The sequence below is a fragment of the Ascidia mentula genome, chromosome 7 (genome assembly GCF_947561715.1).
Source record: "Ascidia mentula chromosome 7, kaAscMent1.1, whole genome shotgun sequence".
In the NCBI taxonomy this organism is placed as follows: domain Eukaryota; kingdom Metazoa; phylum Chordata; class Ascidiacea; order Phlebobranchia; family Ascidiidae; genus Ascidia; species Ascidia mentula.
This window is the reverse complement of record NC_138572.1, coordinates 10,590,628-10,603,973: the sequence shown is the minus strand read 5'-3', so window position 1 is coordinate 10,603,973 and position 13,346 is coordinate 10,590,628. Positions and strand designations below refer to the sequence as shown.

Below are 13,346 nucleotides of genomic sequence, written 5' to 3'. Positions count from 1 at the left end.
CGTGGTGAATTTGTTTCAAACTGAATCAAGTTTTGATAAATTGCGGGTAAGTTTGTGCGCACACCTAGATTGGCACTTGCTGATTAGTTTATAACACAGTATCGAAATTCCAAACGAAAAGGTGTCATGCATAGAGTCGTGCTGCAGCGTACCAATTTTTTCCCGGTCGGCTGCTGCTGTGCTGAAACTAAAAGTCTACTTGCGTGTTCTTGCTGTATAGACTACTGAATTTAAAACTCCGTGAACAGACTTATTTATTATATGAAAGACACATTTGCAATATCAGGTGGCGTAAGTTTAATTTGGTTTAAGCGCGTTTAGCAAGAGTTTATCCCATGAATAGCGAATTAACTAATAACAGAACATGCGAACGTAACAGCGCGAATGGCAAGAAATAATGGAACACCGAGAGAGGGCGAACGATTACTACGAGGGCGTTTTATAACAAAGAGTCAGAAAGGTGGTTGTCCAGCAGAGTATCAGCAGCTTGCTTTTAGCTCTGCAGGAAGGCTTAACTCCGCCTGCATCCTTTCCGTTTGGTGTTCCAGTGTTGAATTTCAGAAAACATGCGGCCTGATCAGAACTAGGCCAGGGAAACATGCGTGTTGCCACAATGCCGAGATAAGGTCATCAATATAAATAAAGTTTGAAAGATTGCATCAGATTTGAAGCAACTTGTAATTTCCCAGCATTACCCTGATGAAGCCTCGTTGAATAGCTGGCGAAATTTCCATAAATATTTATCAACGTTTAATAATTGTGCCAGAAAACCATAAATTATTTGATATTTCCGATGAATTATTCTGTTATTCACACAGATTTACAACGAAAACAGAACTTTGAATTCTTTTTCTGGATTTCTATCATCTGGTTTCAATTTTACTTCTGTTGGAAGTGTGGCTCGGTTGACTTTCACTTCTGGCAGCAGTGCAGCACAGGGGTTTTCAATCAATTACGCAGCAGGTATAAGAAACAGTTTTAACACATTGGTATGTTTTGTGACAACAATTTCTGCAACAGCAAGATTTAAAAATACAGTGTATGTTTGTTGACTCTTTGTTACGTCACTAGTTATCTGGACACCTCGATGTGGCGAAACCAATCGCATAGCAAACGTCAGCGTGACGGAAGTTCTCACATCTCCTGGTTGGCCTGGAACTTACAACAACTATGAAAACTGCCAATGGTTTATCAATGCCCCGCCAAATCACGTGATCAAGTTCGTTGTGAATTTGTTTGAAACTGAATCAGGTTCCGATGAATTGCGGGTAAGTTTGTGCGCTCTTACACCAAGATTGGCACTTGCTGATTAGTTTATAACACATAATGGAAATTCCAAACGAAAAGGAGTCATACATTGAGTCATGCCGAGATAAGGTCATCAATATAAACAATGTTTGAAAGTTTGCATCAGATTTTAAGATATTTGTTGTTTCCCAGCATTATCCTGATGAAGCCTCGTTGAATAGCTGGCGAAATTTCCATTAATAAAAATTAACGTTCAATTGTGCCGGAAAACAAGAAATTATTTGTAATTTCCGTTAAATTATTCTGTTACCATCGCAGATTTACAACGAAAATAGGTCTTTAAATTATTTTTCTGGATTTCTATCATCTGGTTTCAATTTTACTTCTGTTGGAAGTGTGGCTCGGTTGACTTTCACTTCTGGCAGCAGTGGGGCACATCAGGGGTTTTCAATCAATTACACTGCAGGTATAATATGTAGTTTAACATTTGTGTATTTTGCGTAGTCGTTTCCTATGTAGTTGAACAAATTAAAAACACAATGCTTATTGTTGAAAACACTTGCAAAATTCACCACTGCCTTACTTTGCGAAATTTTACACCAACTGTTTTGTTATATATCAAGACATAGAAAGTATAGAGAAAAGTCATGGAGAAATTGATGCCACTTTCCGGCGCATAACAGACATTTCTGAACAAAAACCTCGAGCATCTGGATCATTTGCTGAGATCAAGATTAACAACAATGTTGAAATTTCCACTATTCGTCTTTTTTAGAAACATGCTGGCACGCTTCTGTGCGATCGGTCGGAAACTACGCGAGTCCAAGTTTTATATGGTCTACTGGTGTTCCAAACATCACCATATTATTCCATATAACCTACTACGGGCCGGCAACTAAGGATTTCGATCTATACTTGTTGAAGGAAGCAATGAATGGGAGAAGTGAGCTGTTGGCAAAATACAAACCTTCGAGTCCCAATCCCATAACACACAATACCATCGGTGTGCGGGTGTCAACACTGCGATTAATGGACAATCACTTCCTTAACGTTACAATCCTTTCCCCGTCTATGTTTAACAGGAGCGTACCAAGAATAATTTTGAAAGGTATGTAATGCATTCGTTATCTCACAAAATAACATTAAAAACAGTGTAAACTCATCGAGAAGCGTTCGAATAAGTCAAGAATAGATAGGTTTGTAAACTTTGTTTCGTTTGTTTTAGATTGCCCTTCTCTTTCCAACTTTAAAATTGTACAACCCTCAAATCGACGGCCATGGACATACAGCACACAGGTAACTGCACAATGTAAGGATACTGTTTTCGTTGATAACTCAGCTGCAGTCGGTCGAAACGCCACAATGTCCTGCACCGAAACTGCTGAATGGAGCGTCCCTTACCAATGCTGGAACGGTTGGTGAAAGTAAACTAAACTAAACAATGCTCTTAGATACTAAAGTGTAACGTTAGCAAGAATAACAATGCCAGTATGTTTTCTGAAAGCGTCTGATTTTTGCTCAAAATATTTTAAGACACGGAAACAAAACGTTTGAAATATGAAACTTTTTAGTTCCACAATGGCGTTGTTAAACTCGTCTCACTTATTAAATGTTGAATGAATTTAGGTACGCTTTTGGATTTCAACTCACTCAGCAATACTTCTGCATTGAAAGAGGGGGAATTACTTTTGATATTCTGCGATAAATTCAGTGGGAAAATGCATTTCATAAATATGACTGTGCACGATCTTCAGCTTGTAAGGAATGAGTTATGATTAGTACAGTTATATAATGGCGCTTTTGATAAACCGATGATCCACATGTTGTCAAACCTAACTTCTTAATAATGTATTTAGTTCGCTTCAGCGAACATCCGCTTGACGTCATCAGATCACGGATCATTAGTGACGTGTCATCAGAGTTCGAAAGATTACAAGGAAACAGAAACCAAATCACTGAAACTAAAAGTTCAATGTAAGGATGCAAGAATTTCGATTGACTATACAAATTTTTTGTATTGAGTTGTAAATTTTTACGAGACAGCAATACTGAAACATCAATTTTGTAGGTTCGTTAGCCGTGAATAGTATTTAATGGAGTCCTGTCTTTTGATGTAAGATTAACAGTCCTTTAATTGTTGCAAGTTCCTCCCAAAATCGACGAAACCATAATATTGAAAAAGGTCAGACTACAAGAGAAATCGTCTGTGGGATTCGGGTTTCAGTCAAATCCGGCAATTCGTGGAAACGGGGATGTTGTGGTGATGAAAGGAGGTATCAGTTTCTTTCTTTGTATTTCAATCCTTTGAAGGCTTTCGGTTTGTGACGCATCCGTAGCACTGTGCTTTCTCCAAGCTTTTCGCCTCGTTTGCATTTAAACTTCTGCAAGCAGTTCCTCTGACAATTATTTGATGTGTTTTTTTTTTAAATCTGAATCAAGCAAAGTTTATCTAATACTGTGATTTGTTTCACGGGTTTATGTGAAATACTTGTTTGCTTAACAGGTGCCGAGGTTACAATCGCAAAGTTATTTTCCAACGGGACTCAAAACCGAATCGACCTATTGTTTACGAAGGTAGCTTTGAAGTAATATGCCCAAATTTTGCCACCGAAAGTGTTGATGAAAACATTTTTTAAGGTTTCTGAACGTGATCTCGGAAACTACTCCATTACCATCAGGTCCGGACCTCCATTTTACGTTGTGAAGAAAGTAGTAGTAATGGTTGAAGCAATACTAGCACCGACACTTACCCTCCTTATATTGCTGTTATCCGTTGGTCTGGCACTTGTTACTCTCATAGCAACAGGGTTTGGGATAAGGCTGTGTTGCCTGGCTTCAGCTGCCAAAAAAGGTAAACAATCGTTCTCGAAAATCTTTCAAACTTGTGATAACAAAATACGACGAGATCACTCTACAGATGTTGAGTTGTTGAGTTGCGCATCGACCAGGAGAGAAATTTAATTACGTGTGGCGAAAATATTTGTATGTTTCGTATTAATCAGTATATGACTTTCTAATACAGTATTTCTTGTATACCACTACTCTTTATACCACTACAAGGTCTATGGTTTTTTTTGCAGACGTCCAGCCTGAAGGAATAGAAATGAAAGTCGTTGAAAATCGCAACCCACAGGACAGAGGACAGCAGTGAGTTTTCATATTTCACAAACCTCATATAAATTGGGTTTAAAATTCTCGTCTGTGAACCATGCTTGCGAATTTATCGTTGCAGTGTTGTTGAAAGATCGACAAACGAACAACCTGACCCTGCTGCATACTGCAATGTCGACGTCACGCATGCTACTTCCCAACCTGATGAAAATGCGTACGAGACATTTTAATGATCAATTTGAGGACCTATGTATCTTTGCGAGTGTTGCTAATTTTTTTGCTTGAGGCAGTATTTTGAGTTATGATTAGCTTTTCAACTAGTAAACATCAACCCAACTTATAGCCAAACAGAAAATTACCGCAAAATATATACATGAATAAAAGCCTGGTGATCATAAATTAATTTTTTATTGTTTATTTTTTGATAACGTCGGTGAATAAAAGTGACGTTTAATTGTGCCAGAAGAACAGATTAATTAATATATATTATGCCTGGCAGCAACAGCAATATAACCGTCTGTTTTGAATTCGATATTTTTCGCCATGACCTCTATTTCATGGCAATCTTTCAAATTTGCTTCTATGTTACCACGATTTGTCATGCATTGTTTTATTCTCGTTTCCATAGTGATTTTATCAACTTACCATGAATCAAAATTAATGTGCTACAACGGACATAGCCAAGTTTTAACTGTAATTATGTTGTTTTGCGTTCTTTCTCGTTCTCCTCCGTTGCTGTTATATCACTTGATCTTCTGATTAAATCACAGTGCATTTTCAGTTCTGTTCTAAGTCAGTTCATAAATCACATCAGTGTATTTCATGTTCAATTCGACTCTGTATTATTGCTTGACAGGACACTGGTATCATTTCTGAGACATCAAGCTTTGCGCTTGCTTCTGATTTGTTCCCACAAGCCTGATAATAAACTGTTTATTCGCATCAGGCCGTTTGCCAGTGAATCCTGCATTGTATGTAAAACAGACATAAAGGCGATTTTACACAACATTTGTCCAAGTTATGTTGGTAAAATTGCAAGTTTGATTTTAGACAACGACAATTTAGTAAAAAATCAACAACAAAAATGTTCAAATTTGGTTGCATTGTTGAAAGAGGGAATAATTTTAAAATATTTGATTCTATTTGGATGAGATTTAGGCGGTGATATGACAACCGGTTGATAAATTCAACTTTCACACCTGAAAAGCATATGTCTCCTGCTACGCCGAAAAAAACAGCACATACCACATTGTCAACTAAAGTGGATCAATTGATTGTACAAATTCAGCAAAATAAGCATGAAACGGAACAGAGGCTGAACATTATTAACAGAAATTCATAGAATCAAAAAAAAAGAATTTATATCAATCAAGTGTAGCCGATACCAGCTCTCAAACACTCGTTGCTATAGCTCGCCACTTTATTCAACTGCGCCTCGAACGATCTTAATTATAGGCGGGGCACACACCGTCATGCATCACCAGACACACGGACACACGTGACTACAAACACATAATGAAGCACAAAATCGCTACAATGCCCCCCTCCAACTAACATAATTTCGCCCTCGAAATGAAACGTGGTACACTTTACACACATACTCACACTACAACACATAGTCACACTACAACACATAGTCACACTACAACACATAGTCACACTACAACACATAGTCACACTACAACACATAGTCACGCAAATACGCAGATAAACGTGGCACACGTCCGCGGAGGGACGTTCCACCGTCCTCAAGGGGAGAAATGTCTATGTCCGATGTTACAGTATTTTCATCGGAGTCGTAGTGCGATTTCTCTTCCTCAGGTTGTAGCCAGTTATTAGGCATGGTTTCTGCCTCGAATCTCCTTAACTGGTCACTGTGTACTACCTTGGTGGATGATCCCAAGATTTCTGGATTTTGTACAAACTTTTGGACAACTTCCGTATCACAAGGAATGGTCCTGTCCACCCTCTTCCGAGTTTCTGCTTCCCAAGCGGTGGATAGTAATACCACACAAACTGGCCAACGTTAAATTCTTGTGGTAGAACTGATTTGTCATATGTCTTCTTCTGTTTTTCACTAGATCGTTTTAGTTCCCTTCTGGTCAACGCGTACGCGTTTCGTATTGCCTGACGCATATCTTCCACATACTGACATCGACATGCTGTATCATGGTGATTCGGAGGAAGTCTCCACATCAGATCCAGAGGAAGATTTACTTCCCGTCCGAGCATAAGTCTGTTAGGGGTGTATTTGGTGGACTCGTGGACCGATGATCTGTAAGCCATCATTACGAAAGGAAGCTGAATATCCCAATCATTATGGTTATCATTGACCGACTGCATTAAACCGGACAAATGAGCGTGTTTTTGGCATCAGTCGCGGTCGACCTCGTCAAGAGGTTCCTTAAAACTACCGCTTGAACTGGCGCATGGCCTTCAACGTTTTTTCCTTCCGTCCCAGTCTTAGGTGTTGGAAAGCACTACCACGATTTCTTTGTTGATATTGGAATTTTTTAATCCTTTCATCCCATAAATTGTGGACAATCTGCAAAAAAATCAAAAGTATAAATCAATTAGTTCTGGTTGTGTGAAGTGACCGCCATCACGACCAGTGAATGTTGGTGCTTAATGGGGTGTGAAACGATGAACAATGGAATAACAAAGCCGTGCGTAAGGGAGTCCCATGTTCAGTAACAATAATGTAAAAGATTTCCAAAGTACAGCTATGTATCTTCAAATACTTTTTTGCTGTGATGGCTAATGCTTTTTTGCTGTGATTACCACAAAGGAATGTTACTTATCGGTTGTTTTCGCAACATTATTTTTACGCTGGACCCTATTAGGCGGGGGGGTATCTGATAAGTCGGTGAGCCGAGTGATCGGAATCAGCGGGGCTCAAGGCCGCGCGGCGGGTAGAGAGATCGGGGGTTACGAGACTCACGATCGGGCGGCGTGTTTTCTGATCGGCACAAATTGGGTAATTATAGATTCTTCAATATAAGCAAACACAAACAGAAAGTCATTCATTCTCATTGAGAAACCAATTGCAAACGGCGAAGCTACGACATACATTGTTACGAAACAAGCTATGGAGAAGTCGATTATTGAAAACTGGTTGAATGTTTGTACCCAGCCAAAGGTAAGAACTCTTTTTCGAGCATTGTTTATTGTTAATGTGTATAAATTTAACTTCGTTTACTTTTTTTGCAGCCATCAAGAGTGGAGAAGTACGGCCTTGGGATATCTAGGAAGCAGACAATGTGGCGGGTTCCCGTCAAAAGCAGCCGGAAACGGTTGCTGTTCATTTCCAACAGCAATGCTCGGAAATACGTTTCGCCTTATGAGGTAGGTGAAACCATCTACTTCTTTTTCTTTTGATTTTGCAGCTTTAAGCATGCCTGGTGGTACGATCTGGCATGCAATACAGGAACTATATGGTTTGGAACCAATGATGTTCTCGCAATGAAAGGTGACAACCCTATAGGTTTATGAATGGTGGCATTAAAGGAATTGTTGGCCGCATGAAAGCTCTTGTCCGATTGGTACAGGCTCTTTATCCATTCGCCAAGGTATGTAGAAATACTATACATTACTATGCGTTATTTAAATACTTTGCTTTCTAAGTATACACTATTTCATTTTACAGATTTTTCACACGGGAATTTTGCCTTCGACCAAGAAGCCACGTTTCGTTGCAGCGCTCAACAAAGAGATGAGGAAGTCAGCAGAGGAAGTGGAACTTCAGTTTATTGAGGGTAGCATCCCATCGCAGTTACTTGGTAACGGTGGGATCCATCTCTCAAGGCTATCCTGGATTTCCCCGAATTAAAATGCGGGAAAACAGATTACGCCGACTCCACTGTCGGTGAGTACGAATGTTTTTACCAACAAAATTATTAAATAAACAATAATATTTTGCACTAGAAGTCCATTGAACAGGCGGAAGCGGTGAAATCAAGGCAAACATTTCTTGATGTTGTGAAGGAAAGGGCGCAGCAGGTAAAACATTAATCTATTATATTATAACTCCCTGTATCTTAGTATAACTGGTAGCTATACAAACTGCATTTGTATTTGCCAGGTTGACAAACCGTCATATGGTTAATGTTCTTCAATTTTGGAGAGCGCGCGTTTTTTCTCGCAAAAAAGTTTAATATTTTTAGATAGTACAGACACCAAAGAATATCTACCCTTAAGGATTTCAGCGGGAATCGATGTTTGCTTATGGTTATGACATAGCAAACATATCATATTCATATTCGAAAATTAATGCAAATTTTTTTTTGATTTTTCTTTCGTTGGAAAGTTCAGCCTGTGAACTATCTTTGTGTGAAAAAAGTAAGTCGCTGGCTTTTAAGATGGCAGAGTTACATGCGGCCAAAGTTTCGTTAACTGGCGATTTTTTTTGTTACCTTTCGCGGCGAGCGTAAAGCGTTGAAAAATATGGGGGTTATGGTTAATATTCTTCAAATTTGAGAGGGCGCGCGTTTTTTCTCGCGAGAAAGTTTAATATTTTTAGATAGTACAGACACCAAAGAATATCTACCCTTAAGGATTTCAGCGGGAATCGATGTTTACTTATGGTTATGACATAGCAAACATATCATATTCATATTCGAAAATTAATGCAAATTTTTTTTGATTTTTCTTTCGTTGGAAAGTTCTATCTTTGTGTAAAAAAAAGTAAGTCGCTACCTCGTAAGGCGGCCGAGTCACGCGCGTTCAAAGTTTTGTTAAATGGCGATTTTTTTTTGTCAACTAACATCCCTCTGGTCGCTATTATAGTCGACAAAACTTCAAACGCACATAACTCTGTCGTTACTGGTGGGATTAGATAATTTTTTTGCAGGATGCATGGAGTGATATTTTCAATCATTTTAATAGCTTTTGTTCATCCATGGAAAACCAAGAGAATTGTATTTTGTCAGGATCGACCAAACGGATCCTAACACCATGCAATGATACATGCAACAAAGGAGACGCTGGTCGGCAAAACTTTAAACGCATGTAACTTTGTCGTTTGAGGATTTTTACACTAGGTGCATAGAATTACATGTACCGCATAGCATTGCAACAAGTTTTACATAAAATTACAACTTGCTTAAATTGGAGAGGGGAATGTATGTTTACAGACCCAATATTTATCATCAACGTCATTAAAAATTGCATTTTTTCTCTTTTCACGACTACGCGGCCCCAACTATACCTACACCATCAAAATTTTATGTTTTTTATGGTTTGTTATGATACCTTTCAAACCATACCCAACTTAAATTGGAAAGGGGAATTTATTTCTACTGAACTCAAAGTTTCTTCGTTTGTCAGATGTATGAAGTCTTGCAATCGTTACATCTGGTACAATATATCTATCAACATTCATTCATAAGGTTACCGCAAATGCAATTGCCAAAACGCCACAATTACCAGAACCGCGGTTGTCGGATATTTAGGCTAACTAATAAATTTTGATGTACAGTGTTAATAAAGCTTCGGAATTACAAAATGGTCATCGGAATTGTACCGGAAAAATGCACTGTCATAAATTTGAACAGTGTTTATATCTGTAGAAAACACGCTTTGACGCAGTAGCCAGTGATTTCCGTTGGGGGGTATAAGTGGGTAAGAGATCCATATGCCGGGATTAAGCTAGTACACTTTGAAGTCCGTTGTTATCGGAAAATTGCTGTTTCACAACCTGATGGGGCGAATCCGTGTGTTTATCACTGAGCCAAAGGCCTGTATCAAGCAATTCCTCATAGTCTTATTGTCGTTTACATTGCGCGTCAGCATCATTTCAAAAAACAACCTCCTGAAAGTTGAATGTTTGTATTTTTTTCGATTTTGATTCAGATTTATACGTAGCAATTCAAATATGCTCATTGGATAACGCAGTAATATTTCATGCAATGGCATTTGATTGGCAGGATCGCCCCACTGCGCAGGTCCTTGCTTGGCAGCAATTTTGACAGCTATCGTATCTCGAATATTAGGTTTGCAGGCTTGGCAGCCTAAGCATTGCATCCTAGCTGGATCAGCCACTTATTCCTGACAAGTCGGAGCAAGATTTGAAAAATCAAGCTCCGGTGCAGTTTGAACTCACTACCCTGGGCTAACAAGGCCCAACGCTCTACCAACTGAGCTACAGCTGGTTTCACGAGGTATATTGTGGCCAAGGTACACTGGTGCACAAGCTCACAACTTGCCAGGCAACCTTTACATATAGGTAGGGGATTTCTATCACCGTATCAGATAACGCAGTAATATTTCATGCAATGGCATGATTGGCAGAATCGCCCACTGCGCAGGTCCTTGCTTGGCGATCACTGCTACCTTATCGTTGGACCTGGTTAGCCCAGGGTCGTGAGTTCAAACCTCACCGGGAGCTTGGTTCACAAATTTTGCTCCGACTTGTCAGGAAAAAAAATGGCTAATCCAGGTAGGCTGCAATGCCTTCAAAAAACAATTCGTTTCTTAAAATGTAACCGTAGATGTATCCCGGTTTCTGTGAATTGATAAACGAGTGTTTGCTGCTTTAGTTGCTGTAAAATTTTGTTTCTACATTCACATGTTTTCTGCGTTGACACATTCTGAAATCAAAATGTTACCTATTGTAAATCATATCTTGTACAATAAAATCGCAAAGACATGTGACGATTGAAAACTGCCAACACATTACTTGCTTGTCAGTAAGCTTTAATCCAATAATGTTGTTTACTCCATGGTCAGCAGAAACACGAAAATCACAATTGCTGACCGACGAAGTCGTGACGTCATAGTCAACTAAGTGTTAACTTGTCATGCATTTTTGGTTTAACTCTGACGAACCGTTGGAAGAAGTGCTTGGTCGCCTTATAAAAGGAGCGTAGGCTCGTCTGCAAATCATTACCATCTTGTTCAACGGATATATACTGTATCACACGAACACTTTTTCAACATCAAGCAAATCAAAGGTATGTCTAGAATTAGATTTGTAAATTTTTGATCAACATTGTCATATTTTAAAATCGTAATGAACTCAAGTTTGGTTTTTTAGATAAATTCGATGATTTTTGCCGTTTTGTGCATCTTTGTCGTAACAACTCATGCAGTCAAGTATTATCCTGGTTAGATCAACTTTCATAATAGAACTATTTTCGTATTAATAATTTAAAATCTTGAAGTAAAAGAGCTAGGAGGAAATACCCATGCAAAACAACAATTTGTGAAAGTCATATTTGGCAAGATTTCCATTAAACAAAGATCTTTTCTCTTTCAGTTACTCTTAACAATCTCGGATGTTGGGCGGACTCTGAAAACAGGGCAATCCCCACAAGAGAAGGAAATCCTATTCTTGATGGAGCAAATTACAAAGCAAGAGTGAATGCGATCGCCAAATGTGCCAGTCGCTCACAACAATGGTGACGACGTATTTGCTGTCCAGGTATAATTCTTATATGCAATAATTTATGAATAAAAATTTTCCAAAACTGGGAAAACTGACAAAATCACTAAAATACAGAGTTTGTCGCATGCTAGTTTTACTACAAAACGTTTATTGCATATTCTAATCCTATTTTGGATCACAGTTTTTGTTGGTTGGTAAACACATTGCAATTTGTAGGACGGAGGTTGGTGCGCAAGTTCTGCCACAGCAAGAAACACATACAGAAAATACGGAAAAAGCACATCTTGCGCAATTGACGGAGAAGGTGGAGGTTGGGGTAATCAAGTTTACGAAATCGCCACCATATCACGAGGTATGTCTTTTTTAGATATTTTTTGCACGGTTTCCATAAAATGCACGTTTGTGTCACTTATCAGTTAAATTTACGGTGTTATTTTGTACATTAGTGTCGCTTACCGATTTGGGTTGTTGGCGGGACACTGCAAATTACGCCATCCCGACGCTTGAAGGGTTGGAGCGAGTTCTCGACGGGCCTTACCGAAGCCGTAATGAGGCGATCGCCAAATGTGTGCAAGCCGCCTACGCCCGTGGATACAACGTCATTGCGTTGCAGGACGGTGGTTGGTGCGTCGGATCACGTGACGCAGTAAAGACGTACAAGAAATATGATGAGAGTCACGCCTGTCCTGCTTCTGGAAAGGGTGGGTCTTGGGCAAACCAAGTTTACCGAATCAACGTTGAAGTTACCACGTAAGTTATGTGATTCGATTCAAGAATTTTTTTTAAACATTTTTTTGTTTTTTGTAACTTACTGATTTTTGTTACAGAACGTACTAAATCACACCATCGCTGCATGAAAATGAAGAAACTATTCATTTGTATTTGTATCATTATCTCATGTTTTGAACGCCTATAAATAAAGTTTTGCAAATACATGTCACATGTAACCGAAAATCTACATTCTTTCGTGTATGATACAAAACCACTCATTACTTTGGAGGATGATTAAATACCAATAAATAAGATGTTATTTGACTGTTCAATGCACACAGTCAATAACAACAGAATTGCGACAAACCAGTGGTCTCATACAACTTATTCTCATAGTTTGCATATTAGCTAATAAGGAGCTCTTGTCCTTTATATCATTCTAATTCAGATTTTTTTAGACAGAAAATCATTGTCATAATATCGAATTTAAGTTATCGTGTTTTTGTGAGATGTGAATGGTTTTAACTGGTCAGGTTGTTGCCTGGTTAATAAACAAAGGAATAAGACGGCAAGCATTGTTGTTGACTACATGTTTTCCTCACCTTCATTAAAATCACCCTTGAAAATAATCATTGTCAACCTCGACTTAGAGAGTCGCATGAGCTCCCCAACAACCTTTTTCAAGACCAGTAATGTTTGTAGGAAACGCGGGAAACGATTCAGAAAATGTTTAGTTTGTATGACGCCAGAATTTTGCATCGAAAGTAGAATACTCACCTTTACTGCACTACCAGAGAACCTCACATATTCATTGACCCTTAATGAAAAACGCGGTTTGACAGAAAATTAACAATCTCCTTTTTTTCTGGTTTTGAAATATTTCAAACTTCCA

The 13,346-nt window shown here is 38.7% G+C and overlaps 3 protein-coding genes and 1 pseudogene across 3 annotated transcripts in view; 3 read left to right on the top strand and 1 right to left on the bottom strand.

The window, feature by feature from the left end:
• LOC145909753 (tyrosine-protein kinase RYK-like) overlaps nucleotides 1–9,314 on the bottom strand; it is a 66,745-nt gene extending 57,431 nt beyond the window's left edge. Inside the window, exon 1 of the mRNA XM_082997104.1 lies at nucleotides 9,166–9,314. Within this exon, the coding sequence (XP_082853230.1) occupies nucleotides 9,166–9,215 (50 nt within the window). The 5' untranslated portion in view covers nucleotides 9,216–9,314. The remainder of the gene's footprint in view (nucleotides 1–9,165) is intronic.
• Nucleotides 2,350–13,346, top strand: part of LOC145909555 (uncharacterized) — a 30,319-nt gene continuing 19,322 nt past the window's right edge. The window contains exon 1 of the mRNA XM_082996936.1: nucleotides 2,350–2,356. The gene's annotated coding sequence lies outside the window, so the exon portion shown is untranslated. The remainder of the gene's footprint in view (nucleotides 2,357–13,346) is intronic.
• Nucleotides 2,522–5,283, top strand: LOC145909756 (uncharacterized). Its single transcript, XM_082997108.1, has 7 exons — nucleotides 2,522–3,005; nucleotides 3,105–3,222; nucleotides 3,393–3,521; nucleotides 3,752–3,822; nucleotides 3,886–4,099; nucleotides 4,329–4,395; nucleotides 4,481–5,283. The coding sequence occupies exons 1-7, from the start codon at nucleotides 2,865–2,867 to the stop codon at nucleotides 4,587–4,589; spliced, it is 849 nt and encodes a 282-aa protein (XP_082853234.1). The 5' UTR covers nucleotides 2,522–2,864; the 3' UTR covers nucleotides 4,590–5,283.
• On the top strand, nucleotides 11,402–12,497 carry LOC145908760 (uncharacterized; annotated as a pseudogene).